This window comes from Heptranchias perlo, chromosome 40 (assembly GCF_035084215.1).
Source record: "Heptranchias perlo isolate sHepPer1 chromosome 40, sHepPer1.hap1, whole genome shotgun sequence".
In the NCBI taxonomy this organism is placed as follows: Eukaryota; Metazoa; Chordata; class Chondrichthyes; order Hexanchiformes; family Hexanchidae; genus Heptranchias; species Heptranchias perlo.
This window is the reverse complement of record NC_090364.1, coordinates 3,864,172-3,885,951: the sequence shown is the minus strand read 5'-3', so window position 1 is coordinate 3,885,951 and position 21,780 is coordinate 3,864,172. Positions and strand designations below refer to the sequence as shown.

General features: G+C 49.1%; 1 protein-coding gene across 1 annotated transcript; it reads right to left on the bottom strand.

The window, feature by feature from the left end:
* Positions 1 to 1,472: 1,472 nt before the first annotated feature.
* On the bottom strand, positions 1,473 to 21,544 carry LOC137305515 (cathepsin D-like). The gene is made up of 9 exons (XM_067974374.1): positions 21,408 to 21,544; positions 18,369 to 18,528; positions 17,402 to 17,525; positions 15,107 to 15,225; positions 11,213 to 11,412; positions 10,627 to 10,749; positions 8,346 to 8,490; positions 6,480 to 6,578; positions 1,473 to 4,105 (listed from the first exon to the last, which is right to left on the bottom strand). Exons 1-9 carry the CDS (start codon positions 21,467 to 21,469, stop codon positions 3,944 to 3,946), a joined length of 1,194 nt encoding a protein of 397 aa, XP_067830475.1. The 5' UTR covers positions 21,470 to 21,544; the 3' UTR covers positions 1,473 to 3,943.
* Between the last annotated feature and the right edge of the window lie 236 nt (positions 21,545 to 21,780).

Sequence of the window (21,780 nt, the reverse complement as noted above, 5' to 3'; positions counted from 1 at the left end):
TGTTCCTTCTCCTTGATCTCCAACAGAACATAAGGGCCGGCCCAGCTCCCATTCTGCGACCCATATTAAAATAGGACTATTTAACAAAACTATTGGTCCAATTGTTATTTCCTTCTCTTCAAGCCCCCCCTCCACCCCACTTTGTAGTTTCCACTTGGGAACTGCCCATAGTTGCAGAATTGAACCAATGAAATTGACAGGCAGGAAAAGACTAGCTGGTCCATCAAGCTTGCCCCACACCATGATGGTCGGAGCATCGTGACTGGACCTACCCCTCCCCCACATGAATTATTAAGTGGGTAAAACGGCCAAGGTCCATCTAGTTCGCCTTCTACCATCCGCATGATAATGGGGTTGTTGACTAATCACAGGCATCAATGAGTCTACAACAGACCCAGACATGAGGCGAGGAAAACCCCCCAGTGGTGGAGAACTTTAGGAACCATAGGTCCAAAGTCACCTGTTCCTCCCGAGCATTGTTACACTCACCACAGGTCAGGTCTCAAGTTACTCATCTACTGAATCCCAAAATGTTGTTATTTTCTGAAAGAAATCTATCTAATTTGCATTTGAATAAATCACTACTAACTCCTTCCACCGTCTCCCCAGGGAGCCCGGTCCATAGATTAACCACTCACTCACTGAGAGATTGTTTCCACAGATTAGTTTTGAATTTACCCCCTTCAAGCGCAGGCCGTATCCTCGGGATCTACTGTTTCGGACAAGGTGAAACAGCTGATCAGGTCAATATTATCCAGTCCCTTTAGAATCCTAAAAACAGCAATCACATCACCTCTCGACCTTCTCCTTTCTAGTGAGAAAAGGCCCAATGCCCCAAAATCGGGAGCCCCGTGCGAAGAATTAAAAGTGTAGGCCCCGAGTCCTGTGTGTGTCACAGCGTTCCCGGGAGTGGCCCTCGGGCAAGACATTGGTTAGAATTGTTGCTCTTGACAAAACGTTAATGCGAACATACAAAAATGACAAGCAGCAAAAGACCAGCTGGTCCATCAAGCCTGTCCCACACGCATGGTGGTTGGAGCATCAAGTCTAGACACTTCCCCCGACCACCCACGCACCCCACCCGTAAACCCCACCTCAACCATGTAAACTCCTGGGTGAGGTTAAAAAACGTAGGACAAATAAGGGAATAAATACCCTGGAAAATTCCTCGCCGACCCCCTCAGGCAAACGGAACCAGCCCAGGAGATCGCATGGACCAAGTGTTATTTATAAAGCCTCTTGCCTTCTATATGATGCGATCTCTACCCCAGTCAGGAACCGGGTCCAGCTCCCTCGTGAAGGTAATACAGAGAGAGTCAGCACTCACCACACCAAGCGGCAATGCATTCCAGAGGCTCACTGGGAAAAGAACACTGGCCTAAACCACCTGTCCTTTCACAACTTCGACCTACTGGCTAATTCACATCTACAACACGTGCCGAGTACAGAAATAAATCTCCAAGCGTTCAGCATTCCAGAGGTTCAGAGTCCAAGGACCAACTTCATTTTATTTGTTTTTAAATACAGGCCAACAACAGAAACTATTTGGATTAATTCAGAACCCCTGTGCTAAAGAGACTTCCTTGTCTGTGGGTGTTCACCACTCGTGTACCTAATAGAGGTCTTTAAGATTATGGAGGCGTTTGATAGGATATAGTTAGAGAAGATGTTCCCATTTGTGGGGGAGACTAGGAGCCATAAATATAAAATAGTCACCAATAAATCCAATAGAGAATTCAGGAGAAACTGTTTTACCCAGAGAGTGGTGAGAATATGGAACTCGTTACCACAAGGAGTAGTTGAGGTCAATGGCGTAGTTGCATTTAAGGGGAAGTTAGATAAGCATGAGGAAGAAACAAATAGAAGGATATGTTGATGGGGTTAAATGAAGAGGGGTAGGAGGAGGCTCGTGTGGAGCATAAATGCCGGTATAGACCTGTTGGGCCGAATGGCCTGTTTCTGTGCTGTAAATTCTATGCAGCAAGTTTCTCAAAACTGGTCTATGACGTTACTTTTTAAACTGACCTCTAGTGGCATTAATGGAATAGTGCTACATTCCAGTTTGCTCCACACGTCCAACAGACTTAATTCTGCTATTTTTTTTCCCTTGGGCTTCCGACCACAAGACACTTCGTTAAGTCGTAATTCAGAGGCAGTTCTGTTATAAACCGCCGACTCTCTCTCTCTCTCTCTCTCTCTCTCTCAATTTGGTTCAATTTGCTCGAGAAAAAGAGCCAGCAACCAGAGAGAAACCAACATAAATCAGCCACTGGCTAGGATGGGGATGTGCCCTAAATGCTCCGTGAAGGGAAATGCAGTGCAGCAAAGTTCTACGCTCTGGATTTTTAAATAATTCAATTAAGATAGAATTGATCCCACTTCCATCCTTAACCAGTTGCCCACTGGTGGAGCAGAGGGATGGGGAGGGGGATTGGGGCAAAGCATTTAGACCCCGGGGGTGCACCTAGTTGAGGTTGGGGTAACTGGGTTGCGCAGTCGTCCCCAGTGACCACCATTCTGCCAGGCACAATTCACAGGTCAATACTTGGTTGCCCCCCCCACCATGGGTGAGGAGGCCTATTTGACTATCGCATGTGTCTACTCATCCTTCGTCGCCTGTGGTGGGGAGCTAAGGAAACGCGGCCAGCTAATGAGTTCCACCAGGCCAGCGACTTTTGCGAGAGAGAGAGAAGGTGGTCCTATGATTAGAACTTCTGACCGTCTGGCTAACAAGGGAGGGAGAGGGACGAGCGAGAGCAGGGAAGCAATCATTTAGTCATTTACCCGAGTCACTATGCTGTGGAAGCTACAAGATTGAGCAGATCACAAGAAGGTCCATCATGGTATATCGGAGCGGTGTACACTGCAGTGGCTGGTGGGGGAAATTAATGAACTACAAGTCTAAACTATTGCCCATTTAATTAAGCAATTTACTTAGTGTTCTTGATAGCTCCAGAATTAAACAGACAGTATCCCTTTCCTTTTTCAAACTCTGAAAGACACCTGATCTACATAGTGTCTCTTTAATACTACAGGGCCTAGTCTTGTGCCTCAGGTCTGGCCCCAAGACAACGGGAACAGACAAGGGCACGAACAAAATGATCACCCCCTGCTATGCACCATCGCCGGGGTATCGTGGCATGGAGCAGGGCAGGGGGGGGCGAGCATGCCTAGAGCAAAGTGTTTGCGACGACGTGGCCTTTCCATGAGTGTCGGCGGTGAACACGCCGCTTAAAACAAACCGGGGAAAAGATGGGAAATGACCAAGTGTGAGAACACAGGCTTCATTGGGGAACGGCCACCCTGAAGTGCAACAAACAAAATGTTAGAACATACTAACGGTGCAAAAATAAACGACGGCAGGTTTATTCATCAATGGACCGGGGTGGGGGTCCGATACACTTTGTAGCTCATCGGGTCCCTAAAAACACCTACAGTTCATGGAGTAGTTTGCACCTCCGTAATACACAGGATCAGAATCAGACCGGGAGAGAGGGGGGGGGGGGGGTTTTTTTTTTTTAAAAAGCCCTCGAGCAGCCGTAGAACGGGCGAGCTGCAAATTTATCCAAATTCAGCACACAGCACAAAAACCAAGAGTTACTGCTTGAAATGCTCAGGACTTTAGCATTGTCCCCCCCCTAATATCCAGGGTTAGATTCCTGTTTTACTCAAGAGGGGTAACGACTGATACACCATCTCAGCATACCACACAGTCCTGTTAATTCAGCAGGGCAAGGGTTATGGAACAGTGCGAAGGTCACGTTTAGTCAGCAAGGGTAGGTGTCAGTAGGAACAGAGCTGCCTTTTTTTCCCCCCCCCCTTCTCTACAGCCTTCTAAAAATCAGACTCAGGCAAATTTAAAAGAAAAACGGGGGTGGGGGGGTGGGGGGAGGGACACTGAAATCAGACTGGCGGGGGAAGGAGTCCATTTTTGGAAAACACGCTACACAGCATCAGCAAAGCCCACCCGGTCGTTTGCCCGGTCGAAGACGGTGTAATAACGGCCAATAAAGACGTCGCCCAAGATCCAGAGCGGTCCAGCGGGGGGAGGGATGTCCATGCCCAGGAATCCACTCAGGCACAAAGTATGACCAAACTTGCTGACCTGAAAAAGGGGGGGGGGGGGGGGGAAAAGGTTAGGGGGAAAAAAAAAAAGCAGGGATTAAAAATGACCTTGGAGAACACACACAAATATCGTCTGCAGCAAATCCAACCTCTGCCCAGGTAATGCCAGTGGGCAGAATTCAGATACCCGCCCCCCTCCCTCCCTCCCTCCCTCCCTCCCTCCCACACAGATCCGTTTCGAAGCCCTGCAGTGTACGCCAGATATAAATTTCCCTCCCAACGACTAACCTTCGATCTCTCCGTTACTGAGGCAGTAGGAGCCAGAAGAGAAAGGTGGACCAGTGAGTTCGATTCTGGGCACCGCACCTCAGGAAGGCTATATTGGCCTTGGAGGGGGCGCAGCACAGGTTCACCCGAATGGTACCGGGACTTAAAGGGTTAAATTATGAGGACCAGGTTGCATAGACCAGGCTTGTATTCCCTGGAGTATGGAAGATTAAGGGGTGATCTAATTGGCGTGTTTACGTTGATTGAAGGAGTTGATAGGATAGATAGAGAGAAACTATTTCCTCTTGGGGTCCAGAGCAAGGGGGCATAACCTTAAAATTAGAGCTAGGCCATTCAGGGGTGATGTCAGGAAGCGATTCTTCACACAAAAGGTAGTGGAAATCGGGAACTCTCTTCCCCCAAAAAAGCCGTTGAGGCTGGGGGGTCAATTGAAAATTTCAAAAGTGAGATTGATAGATTTTTGTTGGGTGAGGGTATTAAGGGTTACAGAACCAAGACAGGTAAATGGAGTTAAGCTACAGATCAGCCATGATCTAACTGAATGGCGGAACAGGCTCGAGGGGCTGAATGGCTTACTCCTGTTCCTGTGATCCAATCAGATGGCAGAACTTCGAGTTGCCATGGCAAGGGCATCGTGCCGTGAAACAAACGTACCACAGATTCACCACCTCCCATTTTACGCACCGTGACTCATCGCACGGTGTCGGCCATGCTGCCTTGGGAGGACATGGAGAGGGGACACGAGGAGCTTCTTCACCTGGAAAGAAGAATCGCGAACCGCCCCAGTCCAATCCCCTACCGCCTCAAAGCGCTTTAGTGGCGGGATAAAAAAAATGGTCGCCGAGCCAAAGGAAGTGAGATTAGGAGGGGGGAGCAAAAAGCTTGGCCAAAAGAGGAGGAGGAGGAGAGGAGGTGGGGTTTTGGGGAGGAATTCCAGAGCGTGAGGCCTAGGCATGCATTGAGAGCAGCCTTGGCTGGAGGCTCGAGACAGCGATCAGGAGCACGCACCCTGGCTAGGGAAAGGGGGGGGAAGATAAGGGTAGTTAGCCAGGGGAACAGTGTAATAGTCCTACTCTCACCCAGCGGAGATGAGATTAATCCGCACCGACCAGTACCACACCACGCAGACCAATTACCCAGAGACCTGGGGAGTGGCAGAAGCAAATCGATGTCAAGAAGTTAACTTCTTAGTTCCACGGATTTCAGCCTCGAATAACCTGGCCTGACAGTGACGTATGATATCTGCTGCCGAGGTAGATATCACACGATGTATTAAAGGGACTTAATAAATTCATTAGAAATATTAATGGCGACTAACACACAAGATATTATCAGTGGTACAGTGCGTTGGACACTGGCCATTCAACCTTTGCCTCCTGGGTTTGACTCCAGCCCAGCTCAATGGGATGGAAGTCTCTCTCTGTCCCTCTGCTGGCTGTCAGGGTCCTGGGTGAGATGAGTTGGGCAGTCCCAGCCCAGCTGCGAATGGGCACGATCCACGGGATAGCTTGTGCGGGAAACGGGAAAAGTTAGGACAAAGCAGAGGGACACGAGCTCTGCATCCAACTGTGTTTCTTCAATTTCTTTCACTGTGCGGTCTGCCGTGGCTCGGTAGGTAGCACTCTCGCCTCGGAGTCAGAAGGTCGTGGGTTCAAGCCCCACTCCAGAGGCTTGGGCACAAAATCCAGGCGGACACTTCACTGCAGTACCGAGGGAGTGCTGCACAGTCGGAGGTCCCGTCTCTCGGTTGAGACCTTAAACCAAAACCTCATCTGCCTGTTCAAGTTAAAAGACTCCCTGACACTACTGAAAGGAGGGAATTTCCTAATGTCCAGGCCAATATTCATCTCAAAAAAAGAAATGAACTGGTTGTTCATTTTATTGCTGTTTGTGGGATCTTGCTGTACACAAAATGGTTGTCGCACAGCATATCAAAAAGTAATTTGTTGGATGTGATGCACCTTGTTCTTTCTTTATCACTGATCTGGGAGAGTTTGCTGCCAAGGCATGGAATGTGTTCCATTTTCAGAGCTATAATCGCTCACCTTAATAAGCACAATTCACGCAAAAAAAAAATAATTTAAAATCGCAAAGCCCCGGACAATTAAGTCGACAGCCGGCTTCACCTGCATAACGTACTGCTCCCCCGTCAGCGAGTACTCCTTGTCTCCCAGCTTGAAGGTGATGAGGGGAAGAGTAGGTATCTTCGCACAGTCGATCATGTACTGTGGTGAGAGAACAACACAAACTAATCAGTTCAGAAGAACAAACTTTCAAATCAAGTACAGCAGTCGAAAGAAAAAGAACTTGCATTTAGATAGCACCTTTCACGACCTCAGGGCGTCCCAAATTGCTTTACAATCAATTAAGTACTTTTTTTTTTTGAAGTGTAGTCACCGTTGTAATGTAGGAAACGCAGCAGCCAATTTGCGCACAGCAAGATCCCACAAACAGCAATGTGATAATGACCAGATAATCGGTTTCCCCTTATTTATTCTATCAAAACCCTTCATGATTTTGAACACCTCGATCAAATCTCCTCTTAACCTTCTCCGCTCTAAGGAGAGCGACCCCAGCTTCTCCAGTCTCTCCACATAACTGAATCCCGTCATTCCTGATACCATTCTAGTAAATCGCCTCTGCACCCTCTCTAGGGCCTTGACATCTTTCCTAAAGTGCGGTACCCAGAATTACAACAGCTGAGGCCTAACCAGTGTTTTCTAAAGGTTTAGTAATAACTTCCCTGCTTTTGTACTCTTATGCCTCTATTAATAAAGCCCAGGATCCCAAATGCCTTTTCAACAGCCTTCCCAATTTGTCCTTCTGATGAAGAGGGGCAGGAGGAGGCTTGTGTGGAGCATAAACACCAGTATAGACCAGTTGGGCCGAATGGCCTGTTTCTGTGCTGTAAATTCTATGTAATGTGTGTGGTTTTTCCCATTCAGGTAATTTGCACAACAGGGCTGTAGTACCACCAGCTTCCTGCTGTTGGCGCTGTTGAGGGACCAACAGCGCCATCTGGAGGTCTATAGCGGTATCGCAGCAACCTGCAATGAACCCAATGGAGGCCTTGACATCATCACCATCAGTCGCCTCCCCTCTCTCCCTCCCCCAGACTTTCCTACAACCATCCCTCTCCCCTCAGAACTCTCCTTTCCTCTGACTCTGGCCTCTTGTAAACCTACCCCCCCCCCCCCACCGCCACCATTGGTGGCAGTGCCTTCAGCTGTCTCGGTCCCAAGTTCTGGAATTCTCTTCCTCCCCAACTCCCTCACCTCCTCTGATCCCACTGCTTTCCCTTCTGGAACTGGGCATAGTGCAGACTAACTGGGCTTCCCCCCCCTCCCCATAAAATGGAGGCTACATTTTGTTTAGTGCACAATTCAGGTATTAAGAGATAGTTGGAATCACTGACCTATTCCCTCCCACCCTCTGGCAGTGTGATTCCTTCATCCATACCTCTGCTGTCTGTATCCTATCTCGCACCAAATCCCTCCCACCCATCATCCCTGTCCTCACTGACCTACATTGGCCCCGGTCCCCCAAACTACCTCAACATTTAAAATTCTCATCCTCGGGCTAAAATCCCTTCATGGCCTCACTCCTCCCCATCTCTGCATCCCTCTCTCCCCAGAACTCTCCTTTTCTTTCCTCTGACTCTGGCCTCTTGTAAAAAAACCCCTCCCCACCATTGGTGGCAGTGCCTTCAGCTGGCTGGGTCCCAAATTCTGGAATTCTCTCCCTAAAACCCTCTGCCTCTCCAACTCCCTCGCCTTCTTTTAAGGCCCTCCTTAAAACCCACCTCTTTGACCAAGCTTTTGGTCACCCCTCCTAATCTCGCTTCCTTTGGCTCCGCATCCATTTTTTTGATCTCGCCTCTACAGCGCTAGGAGACATTCTTCTACATTAAAAGGCGCTATATAAATGCAAGTTGTTACTGTTGGCCAGAGAGAGAGAGAGAACAAAAAATGTAATAAAATGTAGCTCTGTACCTCTCCCTGAATGAGGGGCAATGCTCCAATGGCTCTCTGAAGGGCCCGAATCTCCTCCACAGGCCCAGCAATGAGTGATGTCCCTGTATCCACTATCACCTGGCAACCGCCTTTACACAGAGTCAGCTGATTTCCTACAGTCACCCTACACAGAGTAGAAATGAGAGAGAAAAAAGAGAGAGAGAGAAAAAAGAGAGAGAAAAAAGAGAGAGAGAGAAAAAAAGAGAAAGAGAGAGAGAAAAAGAGAGAGAGAGAGAAAAAAGAGAGAGAAAAAAGAGAGAGAGAGAGAAAAAAAGAAAAAAGAGAGAGAAAAAATAGAGAGAGAAAAAAGAGAGAAAAAAAGAAAAAAGAGAGAGAGAAAAGAGAGAGAGAGAAAAAAGAGAGAGAGAGAAAAAAGAGGAGAAAAAAGAGAGAGAGAGAGAAAAAGAGAGAAAAAAGGAGAGAGAGAAAAAGAGAGAGAAAAAAGGAGAGAGAGAAAAAAGGAGAGAAAAAAGGAGAGAGAGAAAAGAGGAGAGAGAGAAAAGAGGAGAGAGAGAAAAGAGGAGAGAGAGAAAAGAGAGAGAAAAGAGGAGAGAGAGAAAAGAGGAGAGAGAGAAAAGAGGAGAGAGAGAAAAGAGGAGAGAGAGAAAAGAGAGAGAGAAAAGAGAGAGAGAAAAAAGAGGAAAAAAAGAGAGAGAGAGAAAAGAGAGAGAGAGAGAGAGAAAAGAGAGAGAGAAAAAAGGAGAGAGAGAAAAAAAAAGAGAGAGAGAGAGAAAAAAGAGAGAAAGGGAGAAAAAAGAGAAAGAGAAAGGGAGAGAGAGAGAAAGAGAGAAAAAGGAGAGAAAGAAAGAAAGAAAGAGAGAGAGACAGAGAGAAACAAAAATATTACAACAGGGTCAGAGGCATAAAACACTTTCTCAGCACCAGGCGTACTCTGCTACAGAGCTGGTGTAAAGCAGCACAGGCTTCCAAACTCCTGGACCCCAGAGGCCTCGTGAGGTCATCAGTATTTTAGTACTTTTGCCAGTGTATTATTTCTGTTGTTGTACAGTAAAGTGCTGCAGCAACGTAACATCCTGTCCTTTAGGTAGCTGGCACCGTCTCTCAGAACGGGGGGCTCCCTGGTGAGTCCGTACATGCAGGAATATCTGGGGAAAGCGGCAACATCTAAAAAGTGGGGGGGGGGGGGGGTCCTTGGAAGTCAGGTGATATTTACAGGGGGTTCCCCAGGAGCAAGTCAATAATTGCAGGGTGGGGGGGAGGAGGCTCACAGTAAATTTCAAAACACTCTGCTGCCAACATCCCCCCGCCCCCCGCCCCCCGCCCACCACCCAAGGCACTGACTGTTGCTGGGGTCCGGGTTCCACAGGTGTGGCTATTTATTCAGTGCCTCACCTTAGCGACCACACCACGCCTGGAGAGCCCAGACATCAGGAGCCCCGATATTCCTGGAGCCCTGCACTTGGGCCGGGATTTCAGCCACCGCTTCCGACTATCCCCGACCTCCTCCCAAAAATCCCAGCGATGGGGGGGGGGGGGGGGGGGGGAGGGGGAGTCATTTGCTTTAAAGGGGCAGCACCCACACTATTTACAGCATTCCCCCGCCCCCCCCCCCCCCCCCCCCCCACTTCCCGTCACCCCAGGGAGCAACAGCTTACCAAAGGATTAGTAACGGAAACAGAGCCGCCATTTTAAGATGGTCGCGTTCCCCCACCCCACAAAACGCAGAGCAATCGGACACAGCCAGAGATCAGAGTTCTGGGTCCCCACTTCTGCCAAGGTGGCACACTGGCAACGCAAGCGAGGTCATTGCGCCACTTCTGTGACACCAGCACAGCGGGAGCAGGTACCAGAAGCTTCCCCTCATCCCTCTGTCCAATTGCCCATCAGTCCCAGAACTAGGTCCGGCCCCAAATTCCAGCCCCCACCCCACCCGCCCGGCTTCTTGCTTCAGATCCTGCCCGTCCCAGGAACCTCGGGCCCTCTGTATTTATTCGACCGTTTGAGAGGCATTTCCGATCAACTACAACGCCCTTGGGTGCCAGAGCATTGAAAAGTGCGTGCGTCCGGCGAGGTCAGCATTGGGCTCAGCGCGAAGCTCCCATAGTCGAGCAGCCAGCCCACGCTCCCCAAGTTCATGAGCTCACGGATGAATGGCAACTGGGGCGAGGTATCGGAAGGCTTGGACAGCACCTGGGAAACTGTACCCCAGCGAGACATGCTCGAGACACATGGCGGGGGGGAAATATTTACAAAAGACAAGAGGAGGCAAAGGGAAGAGTGAAATGCGGTCTGGACTTACTCATCAGCCTTTATCTGCCAGTAGGCCTGGCGAGTGACGTTTACATAGTGGAAGTCTCCTGTATAGTACTTGGGGTCTACACCTCCGAGCAGCAGCTCCCCTCCAGGCCGAGTGCTCACATTCCTGATCAAAACAGAAAGAAGCTAAAAAAAACAAAAGCCTTAGAAATGGCACAAATCAAATCAGCACAGACACTTCAATAGGACACAGGTTAAAAACAAGATGGGAAATCAAACGGTCTTCGAAAATAAGTTAGATCTCACACTACAGGCATCGGAAAACTAAAACACAAAAGGAATAGACAGGGCAGCACTCAGATTAAACAACAGTCATTTGAGAGGAGAGAGAGAGAGAGAGAGAAAAGGGGGAAGAGGAAAGAGAGATAGAAGGGAAGAGAAGCAAAGATGAGAGGGGAGAGATAGGAGAAAGAGGAGAGAGAAGAGATAGGAGAAAGAGATAAGTAGTGGGGAGAGATAAGAGAGAAACAAAGAGGGATAGAAGGAAAGAGTTGGGGGGGAAAGAGAGGGAGGGAAAGAAGGAAATAAAGAGACAGACTAACAGTAAAATACACACTCATAAAACCCACCTGTTCAGGTAGAAGGAGAAGATATTTTTCTCTACCAGTTTCTGTTTCATTATGTTATCAAAGACGGGGAGGACACCATCGACGGAGATCTTGGGATACCCCATGCCAAGGATCCCGTCAAACTTTGCAGCAATAAAGACAATCCCGGGCTGTTTAACGGCCTCCCCAAAGACCTGGTTCGGGGTCGCCATGTCACCGATCTATAAATTAAAGCACATGCTGAGATCCCAGCTCCGCGCCTGCACAAACCGGACCATTTCTTGACAACAGCTCTTTCCAGTAATTTCTGCCCTTTTTGTCTGTTGCCTGTCTGGCAACGTCTCGATTTCAAAATTCTCATCCTCATGTTCAAAATCCCTCGACGGCCTCTTTCACCACCCACCCCCCCCATTTACCCCCTCCCACCCTACAGAGTGGGGGGGTGTGGGGAGAAGGGGGGGGGAAAAAAAAAAAGAAGAGCCCGAGGCCTTCCCAAATTTGTCACTCAGCTACCCCTCTACCATGGAGCCACCCCCCTGGGGCCCAGTACCGTTCCCGCTCGACCGTCCCTCACCTGCGGCTGCGGTAAGCCTTGGCGAGCTGCTCGACTGGGGCAGGGTGCGGAAAAGTCGCAGGCCCAGCTCACGCTTGCTCTCGCCCGACGTTCAAACACTTTCCAGCAGGAGGCACTGGACAGCAAATCGGGAGCATGAGGCCCCGGTGGACCTTTCTCCCCCAAACTCTGGGGTGCAGAGGCCCAACTGTATCCTGCTCCCCAGCTCAGGGCAAGTTGTTTTAAAGACATGAGGAGTGTCAAGAATAAACCACAAGAGAACATGAACAGGATGAGCTAATTCACACTTACACACAGTCACAGACGCCACGCACACACACTTGCTGATTCAGGGAACTGTACCCTCAGTTAGCACCCGCCTTTTTTTTGGTGACCTTTGCTTAAAACGAGCGAGGTTGGTGTTGAGAAATGGGAGACTTTCCTATTTCAGCAACTCAGCGGCGTCAGCATCAAACACTCTCGGGGCAGGTACAGCACGGGTTAGATACAGAGTAAAGCTCCCTCTACACTGTCCCATCAAACACTCCCAGGGCAGGTACAGCACGGGTTAGATACAGAGTAAAGCTCCCTCTACACTGTCCCATCAAACACTCCCAGGGCAGGTACAGCACGGGTTAGATACGGAGTAAAGCTCCCTCTACACTGTCCCATCAAACACTCCCAGGGCAGGTACATCACGGGTCAAGCTCCCTCTAAAAAGATCCTACAGAACATAGAAACTAGGAGCAGGAGTAGGCCCTTCGAGCCTGCTCTGCCATTCAATATGGCCATAGCTGATCCTCCATCTCAATACCATATTCCTGCTCTCTCCCCATACCCCTTGATGCCTTTTGTGTCTAGAAATCTATCTATCTCCTTCTTAAAAATATTTAATGACTTGGCCTCCACAGCCTTCTGTGGTCGAGAATTCCACAGGTTCACCACCCTCTCAATGAAGACATTGCTCCTCATCTCAGTCCTAAATGTCCTAGTCCGTATCCTGAGACTGTGACCCCTCGTTCTTGACGCCCCCAGCCAGGGGAAACATCCTCCCTGCATCCAGTCTGTCTAGCCCTGTCAGAATTTTATATGTTTCAATGAGATCCCCTCTCATTCTTCTAAACTCCAGTGAATACAGGCCGAGTCGACCCAATCTCTCCTCATACGACAGTCCTGCCATCCCAGGAATCAGTCTGGTGAACCTTCGCTGCACTCCCTCTATGGCAAGTATATCCTTTCTTAGGTAAGGAGACCAAAACTGCACACAATACTCCAGGTGTGGTCTCACCAAGGCCCTGTATAACTGCAGTAAGACATCCTTGCTCCTGTACTCAAATCCTCTTGCAATGAAGGCCAACATACCATTCGCCTTCCTAACTGCTTGCTGCACCTGCATGTTTGCTTTCAGTGACTGGTGTACAAGGACACCCAGGTCCCTTCGTGCATCAACATTCCCCGATCTATCACCATCTAAATAATACTCTGCCTTTCTGTTTTTCCTTCCAAAGTGGATAACTTCACATTTATCCACATTATACTGCATCTGCCATGTATTTGCCCACTCACTCAACTTGTCTAAATTGCCTTGAAGCCTCTTTGCATCCTCCTCACAACTCACAATCTCATCTAGTTTTGTGTCTCCAGCAAACTTGGAAATATTACATTTGGTTCCCTCATCCAAATCATTGATATATATTGTGAATAGCTGGGGCCCAAGCACTGATCCCTGCGGTACCCCACTAGTCACTGCCTGCCACCCCAAAAAAGACCCATTTATTCCTACTCTCTGTTTCCTGTCTGTTAACCAATTTTCAGTCCATGCCAGTATATTCCCCCCAATCCCATGTGCTTTAATTTTGCACACTAACCTCTTATGTGGGACTTTATCAAAGGCCTTCTGAAAATCCAAATAAACCACATCCACTGGTTCTCCCTTATCTATTCTACCAGTTACATCCTCAAAAAACTCCAGTAGTTTGTCAAACATGATTTCCCTTTCATAAATCCATGTTGACTTTGTCTAATCCCGTTGATATTTTCTAAATGTCCTGTTATCACATCCTTTATAATAGACTCTAGCATTTTCCCTACTACTGATGTTAGGCTAACCAGTCTGTAGTTCCCGGTTTTCTCTCTCCCTCCTTTTTTAAATAGTGGGGTTACATTTGCCACCCTCCAATCAGCAGGAACTGTTCCATAATCTATAGAATTTTGGAAGATGACAACTAATGCATCTATTATTTCCATGGCCACCTCTTTAGTACTCTGGGATGCAGATTATCAGGCCCTGGGGATTTATCGGCTTTCAGTCCCATTAATTTCTCCAGCACTATTGTTTTGCTAATACTAATTTCCTTTAATTCCTCCTTCTCACTAGTCCCTTGGTTCCCTAGCCTTTCTGGGAAGTTATTTGTGTCCTCTTCCATGAAGACAGAACCAAAGTATTTGTTTAATTGCTCTGCCGTTTCCTTGTTCCCCATTATAAATTCTCCCATTTCTGACTGTAAGGGACCTACATTTGTCTTCACTAATCTACTGGAAGAACCATTGGAAGAGCAGGGCAGTTCCCCACCGGTGTCTTGGCCAATACTTATCCATCAACCGACATCACAAACGGATTATCTGGTCATTTATCACATTGCTGTTTGTGGGATCTTACTGTGCGCAACTTGGCTGCCATGTTCTGCACATTACAACAGTGACTACACTTCAAAAAGTACTTCATTGGGTGTAAAGTGCTTTGGGACGTCCTGAGGTCGTGGAAGGCGCTATATAAATGCAATTCTTTCTTTCTTTAAGGGGCCAGAACAAGAGAGAGACAAGAACGCTTGGCTGGGAAAGGCAAGTATATAAAAGAGAGCTCCGTTCAAGACCATATCAGCCTGTTGTGTCCCCAGTGTCTTTATTTTGTGGTAAAGTTAGTCTGAGGACGGCTGATCAGCGTTGCTCTCTGCAGCAGCACAAGAGGCAACTGGCTCAGGGTTATGAAGTGGTGATTTAGGACAGACAGCAGAGGGATTTCTTTACACAAGAGGGTCTTTAACAGCGACACTCATTTAAGGAAACACGTAATGGGAAGGTTGGTATTCCGAAAGGGAGAAATCAGATAAACAAAAGGGCCCTCTTCATCCAAACCGATCTTGTGTGTCACTAAATGGTCAATTCAGTGTCAGTTTCTGGGCACAGTTATGCCACGGGGCTCGTGCCCACTGCGACCTGGGTTGAGACTGTCCCACACTCGATTCACATCGGACCCTTCCAGACAAAAGACAAAGCCCACTGCCACCTCACCGGGCAAGGCTGGATTTGAACCCAGGCCCCCCACCCCTCCAATGGCATTAAAAACCAGTGCTATTACTTACAGTTACAGTATCCTGGCTGAGGAATCCCGAAAGGCTCCCAGTTCCATACCGTATGGCAAATGCCGTTCCATTTTTTACATAAGTACTGGATGCATCTGCTTTGTACTTATGGTGAATCCCTAAACAGGCAGAAAGAGGGGGTCCGGTTAAAGAAAGCTCAACATTGGACATCTTACCACCCCTCCGCCCCTCTGCCCCCCGTCCCCAACCCTCCGCCCCCGGGTAAACTTAAGGTTAGAGGTGAGCCATGTTCGGAAATTACACGTCCTTTTTTTTTTGCTCTGAGCATCAAACACTCCCAGGGCAGGTACAGCACGGGTTAGATACAGAGTAAAGCTCCCTCTACACTGTCCCATCAAACACTCCCAGGGCAGGTACAGCACGGGTTAGATACAGAGTAAAGCTCCCTCTACACTGTCCCATCAAACACTCCCAGGGCAGGTACAGCACGGGTTAGATACAGAGTAAAGCTCCCTCTACACTGTCCCATCAAACACTCCCAGGGCAGGTACAGCACGGGTTAGATACAGAGTAAAGCTCCCTCTACACTGTCCCATCAAACACTCCCAGGGCAGGTACAGCACGGGTTAGATACAGAGTAAAGCTCCCTCTACACTGTCCCATCAAACACTCCCAGGGCAGGTACAGCACGGGTTAGAGACAGAGTAAAGCTCCCTCTACACTGTCCCATCAAACACTCCCAGGGCAGGTACAGCATGGGTTAGATACAGAGTAAAGCTCCCTCTACACTGTCCCATCAAACACTCCCAGGGCAGGTACAGCACGGGTTAGATACAGAGTAAAGCTCCCTCTACACTGTCCCATCAAACACTCCCAGGGCAGGTACAGCACGGGTTAGAGACAGAGTAAAGCCCCCTCTACACTGTCCCATCAAACACTCCCAGGGCAGGTACAGCACGGGTTAGATACAGAGTAAAGCTCCCTCTACACTGTCCCATCAAACACTCCCAGGGCAGGTACAGCACGGGTTCGATACAGAGTAAAGCTCCCTCTACACTGTCCCATCAAACACTCCCAGGGCAGGTACAGCACGGGTTCGATACAGAGTAAAGCTCCCTCTACACTGTCCCATCAAACACTCCCAGGGCAGGTACAGCACGGGTTCGATACAGAGTAAAGCTCCCTCTACACTGTCCCATCAAACACTCCCAGGGCAGGTACAGCACGGGTTAGATACAGAGTAAAGCTCCCTCTACACTGTCCCATCAAACACTCCCAGGGCAGGTACAGCACGGGTTAGATACAGAGTAAAGCTCCCTCTACACTGTCCCATCAAACACTCCCAGGGCAGGTACAGCACGGGTTAGAGACAGAGTAAAGCCCCCTCTACACTGTCCCATCAAACACTCCCAGGGCAGGTACAGCACGGGTTAGATACAGAGTAAAGCTCCCTCTACACTGTCCCATCAAACACTCCCAGGGCAGGTACAGCACGGGTTAGATACAGAGTAAAGCTCCCTCTACACTGTCCCATCAAACACTCCCAGGGCAGGTACAGCACGGGTTAGATACAGAGTAAAGCTCCCTCTACACTGTCCCATCAAACACTCCCAGGGCAGGTACAGGGTTAGATACAGAGTAAAACTGTCCCAACAATGTGGCTGGACCACAATCAGACTCCGAGAAGGACTCCCCCAGTGTACCATGCACTTTAAAGAGAAGTGGAGTCCAAGGAGTTACAACTTCAACCCACTCCTACCAAGACTTGATATGGCAGCTGAAAAGTATGTACAGATTTGCATATCAACGAGCATCATCCCACACTGAGCCTGCAAAGATGACACTGGAATCCACAATCGCAACTGATATCATCTGTGTCGTTCTCTACTGTCCCCAAGGGAGTAGCTTTGGCTGGTGTATTTTCCACAGGTTCTGATAGACATCCAGTGGCAATTCTTCATGCACGAGTCTAGGCAGCGGGTGCCCACGGGCTAATCGAGCCTGGGAGTCGGCATCGATGAACCCAATCCGGCGCTCACCAAACATTCAAGCACTGTCCCGCAGGAGGTCACTGAACAGAGGCCGGGAGTCTCTCCCACACCTCCAAACCCAGGGTGGGGAACGGAGGCCAGGAGTCTCTCCCCCAGCCCCATCCCAAAACCCGGGGCGGAGGGGGGGAAAAAAAAACAGGAGTCTCTTCCCCCACCCATACCCCCAGGGGAAATAGAGGTCAATTGCAACATCCCAGCTGTTGCCCCGGTTGAGGCCAGTGCCAGCAGCCCAGAGAGAATTCTAAAGAAAAGCTGAATCTGGCAGCGTTTTCTCATTACTTACAGCACGCGATGTCCCAAATGGAGCAGTGAGACGAGGGGACCCAGAGGTTGGACGATCCGGTGTCGAAGATCACGGTGAACGGCTGCGGTGGTGTGCCAATGCCAATCTTGCCGTAGTACTGGGCCTGAAAGACAGGAGCGATGGTGAGCACCAACTGAAGCTGCACAGAACAAGCCGACTATCAACAGGTACATGTCTAAACTTCCTTACGGTGCTCCAGGCACTGGGCTGCCCTCCGGCACCTCACCCAAGCGGCCATTCCCCGCACACAAGCCCAGAGAGTGCTAGCAGGCTATTCGACTGTGGGCTGCATCGCAGTCAGTCCTCATTCAACTTCCGCACACGTGCGCATTCCTCCCCCCACCCCACGGGCCTCACTCGACTGCAATCAGGAGCCCCCCCCCCCAAACCAGGCACATAATCTAGCCCGACACTTCAGATCAGCATCGAGGGGATGCTGCCTTGTCAGGGGCCACGTCTTTGAGATGAGAACCGTTAAACCGGGGCTCTGTCTGCCTGCTCAGGTAGGCGTAAAAGATCTGGTGGCACATTTTTATTTATTTTTTTAGAAGCACAGCTGGGAGTTCATAAAATGATACAACACAGAAGGAGGCCATTCAGCCCACCCTGCCTATTCTGGCTCTTTGAAAGAGCTATCCAATTAGTCCCACTCCCCTTGCCAGCCCCTCCAAGTCACACACCATCCTGACTTGGAAATATATCGGCCGTTCCTTCATCGTCGCTGGGTCAAAATCCTGGAACTCCCTTCCTAACAGCGCTGTGGGAGAACCCTCACCACACGGACTGCAGCGGTTCAAGAAGGCGGCTCACCACCACCTTCTCAAGGGGCAATTAGGGATGGGCAATAAATGCCGGCCTCGCCAGCGACGCCCACATCCCGTGAACAAATTTTTTAAAAAGATAGTAAGAGGGCGCGAACGAGCGTTTGGTTCTCGTCCATACTCACGTCCAAGTAGTTTGTGAGTATTTCGGGAGTTTCTCCTTCCTTTCCCAGGAATTCTGTATACTTCTCATTCCTGTATTCACCAGCAGCAACCAGACTCTCGATGGAATCTGCAGCTTCAGTCAGCGACCTCCGCACTGACTGGAACTTTGTCAGCGGAATTCTGTCAAAACGTTGAAACAAATAAATATTTAAATTTTCTTTCCCCGTCATTATTTCCACCCTCCTTGGCCCAAGGCGCGGACTCTGGTTGGGTTGGGAGAACATTCTTCGAGCCCGAGCGTCCGTCGGCCAGCTACTCGGCCGTGAGTGCATCGCAGCACAGCCTTGACCCCGTCTGCCCCCGACGTCACTGGATAGTGATCAGGCTGCACCCCTGGCTTATTCCCTCTCCCTCTCCCGCCCCACCCCTCTCTGTCGGGCTATTCATGGGTGCACTGACGTCTGCACTGCAGGAACAGGAGGAGGCCGTTCAGCCCCTCGGGCCTGCTCCGCCATTCAATTAGATCGTGGCTGATCTGCACCTCAGCTCCATATCCCTAGGTACCTTCACCTTACAAAAATCTATCGGTCTCCGTCTTGAAAGCTCCAAATGTCCCTTCAGTCTTTTGGGGGGGGGGGGTGGAAAAGAGAATTCCAGCTTTCTACAACCCTTTTTGTGTGAAAAAGTTTTTCCTGATTTCGCTCCTGAACGGCCTGGCTCTAATTTTAAGGTCGTGCCCCCTTGTACCTGACTCCCCCCCGTCAGAAGAAATGGTTTCTCCGTATCTAGCCTATCGAATCCTTCTGACGACACCTTGATCAGATCGCCCCTCGACCTTCTACGCTTAAGTCCAACTCCTGTCCAGTGAGAGATGAATATCAGCACGTGGTGATATGCAGACTGGCCCAGGGTTTGTGGTCGTTTAATTGCGGAACGACTGAGCACAGGCGGTGATGTCTTCCTGTCAACAAACCTCCGAGCAGCAGAAGAGCGCACAGCGAAGGTCAGCACAGCAAGACATCGAGGTGAATCCCCCCCATAAACACCAACGCCACAGGAGTTCCCTGAAAATAATAAAAACATTCCCAGGGGATCCCCCTCCTATCCTGACTTTTGAGATTATAACAACAACTTGCTTTTATGTAGCACTTTTCATAGAACCAGACAGCACAGAAGGAGGCCATTCAGCCCATCATGGCTGTGCCGGCCCCTCCCCTCCCCTCCCATCCCAGCATTCCAAAGGGACTGCTCCCTCCGCGAATCCCTGGTCCACTCTTCCATCACCCTCAACACCCGCTCTCCTCCCCACGCGAACGCAGGTGATGCAACACCTGCCCCTTCACCATCTCCCTTCCCATCTTTCAGGGTCCCAAACACTCTTCCAGGTGAAACAGCGATTTACCTGTACTTCTTTCAATTTACTATACTGTATTCGCTGCTCACAATGCGGTCTCCTCTACATTGGGGAGACCAAACACAGATTGGACGATCGCTTTGCTGAACACCTCCGCTCTGACCGCAAGCGTGACCCTTGACCTGCCGGTCACTTGCCATTTTAATTCCCCGACCCACTCCCACTCTGAACTCTCTGTCCTCGGCCTCTTACACTGTTCCAATGAAGCTCAACAGAAGCTCGAGGAACAGCATCTCATCTTTCCAGTAGGCACTTTACAACCTTCTGGACTCAACACTGATTTCAATAACTTCAGAAGGATGTTGGAATAACCAAGGTGGCGGCTCACCACCACCTTCTCAAGGGCAATTAGGGATGGGCAATAAATGCTGGCCTTGCCAGTGATGCCCACATCCTATGAACGAATAATTTTAAAAAATCATAACCACTGCTCCCATTTTTTCGGACAGCAAGTGCTGGTTCTGATGTTGCCATTTACAGCTCCTCTAGACCCATCTTTTGTTTCTTTACTTGTCCCATTATCACCCTCCTTTTGCCTTGCACCATCATCCCTTTTGTCATTCCTGCCCTCCACCCTATCAGAGACCTTTCCCTTTCGTTCTTTCACTGCCCTTTCCCCTTTCCCCGGGCTCTGTATTTGCTTAAAAACTGTTTAATCTTCAACTTCTTCCAGTTCTGACGAAGGGTCATCGACCTGAAACGTTAACTCTGTTTCCTTCTCCACAGATGCCGCCAGACTTGCTGAGTATTTCCAGCATTTTCTGTTTTTATTTCAGATTTCCAGCATCTGCTGTATTTTGCATTTGATTTTTCTTTGAAAGATCCAATTAGTCCCACTTTTTCCCCCGTAGCTCCGCAAATTTTTCCTTTTCAAGTATTTATTCAATCTATGTATAAACCACCTAAACCCCTCAATTGGATTCCGGGCCCGTAACTCGCTCCCGGGTATCTGAGTTCTATTAATAAACCACCCACGCCCCTCGATTAGATTCCAACCTGTAACTCACACTCACATTAACCTCAATTTAATCCAGATCGAAGAATCAAGATTTTGGGACCAACAAATCCTGAAAAATCAATCTTTAAAACTGCAACCTGCATTAACATGGTGCCAACAGTTTGAGAAACAATCAATAAACAAAGCAAGTTTGTTTGCAATTGGGATTCATCATTTGTTCTGACTTCAAACAGACACCAGGTGCCAGAACATTCCAGAACTAGTCCATCATCACCAACCACTTTACAAGTCTGCTGACCATCTGAGACTGACCTTGAAACCCTCAGTTACCTGAATGTGATTCAAGCTGCTGTGTGAGCCACAATCAGCTAGCCTTATCTGTCTTGCAACAACACAACAGGCCAGAGAAAATTGCTTTCGTGCTTTACAGTACCAAGAGAACCTCCTAGAGCGGGCTCCAGCTTGCAACAACCTCTCCCTCCCAGCTGTTTCTCCACAAACCCTTTGCCACCACCCCCCCAACCCCACCCCCACCCTCACAGTGAGAATGGTGCAAAAAGTTGCAAAGCTGCTGCTTCCTTTTGTGAACAGTTAAGAGTAAATCAGCAGCAGCAGCAGCAGCCCCTTAACACAGACAGACAGACAAAATCCAGTATATCCCCCCTCTCTCTCTCTCTCTCTGCTCACCGAATAAGAGCATCAGCAGACACCCACAGGATGCAAAACAAATGCACTTGGACCCAGTTCATGACTGTTACACTTTCATCCAGTCCAGAAATGCAAAAACACAACACACTGTCAGACAGACAGTCCAAGCTTATTTCCTGTGTGCCTGGAGGCGGGCAAACTGCACCAGCCACACAGCTCATTGGCCGCAAGGAAGCATCCTGCAGGTCTGATTGGGCTGTGGCCATGTGCCAATCATATGAGGTCAGGGGCACAAGGCTCATGGAGCTTGGTCATATGACTTGCAGAATCACATGGTCGATCAGGAGACTGGAACTTGCTGTAACTGGGTCATAGGGATTCTTAGTGCTTAACTAAGGTTTCTTTAATATAA

Coding starts and splice junctions, on each gene's coding strand:
- LOC137305515 (XM_067974374.1), bottom strand. CDS start 21,469: ATGAACTGGGTCCAAGTGCATTTGTTTTGCATCCTGTGGGTGTCTGCT. Junction 17,526..18,368: donor TACTCACAAACTACTTGGAC/GTGAGTATGGAC, acceptor CCTGTCTTTCAG/GCCCAGTACTACGGCAAGAT. Junction 4,106..6,479: donor GGGAGCAGTACGTTATGCAG/GTGAAGCCGGCT, acceptor CCCCTTTTTCAG/GTCAGCAAGTTTGGTCATAC.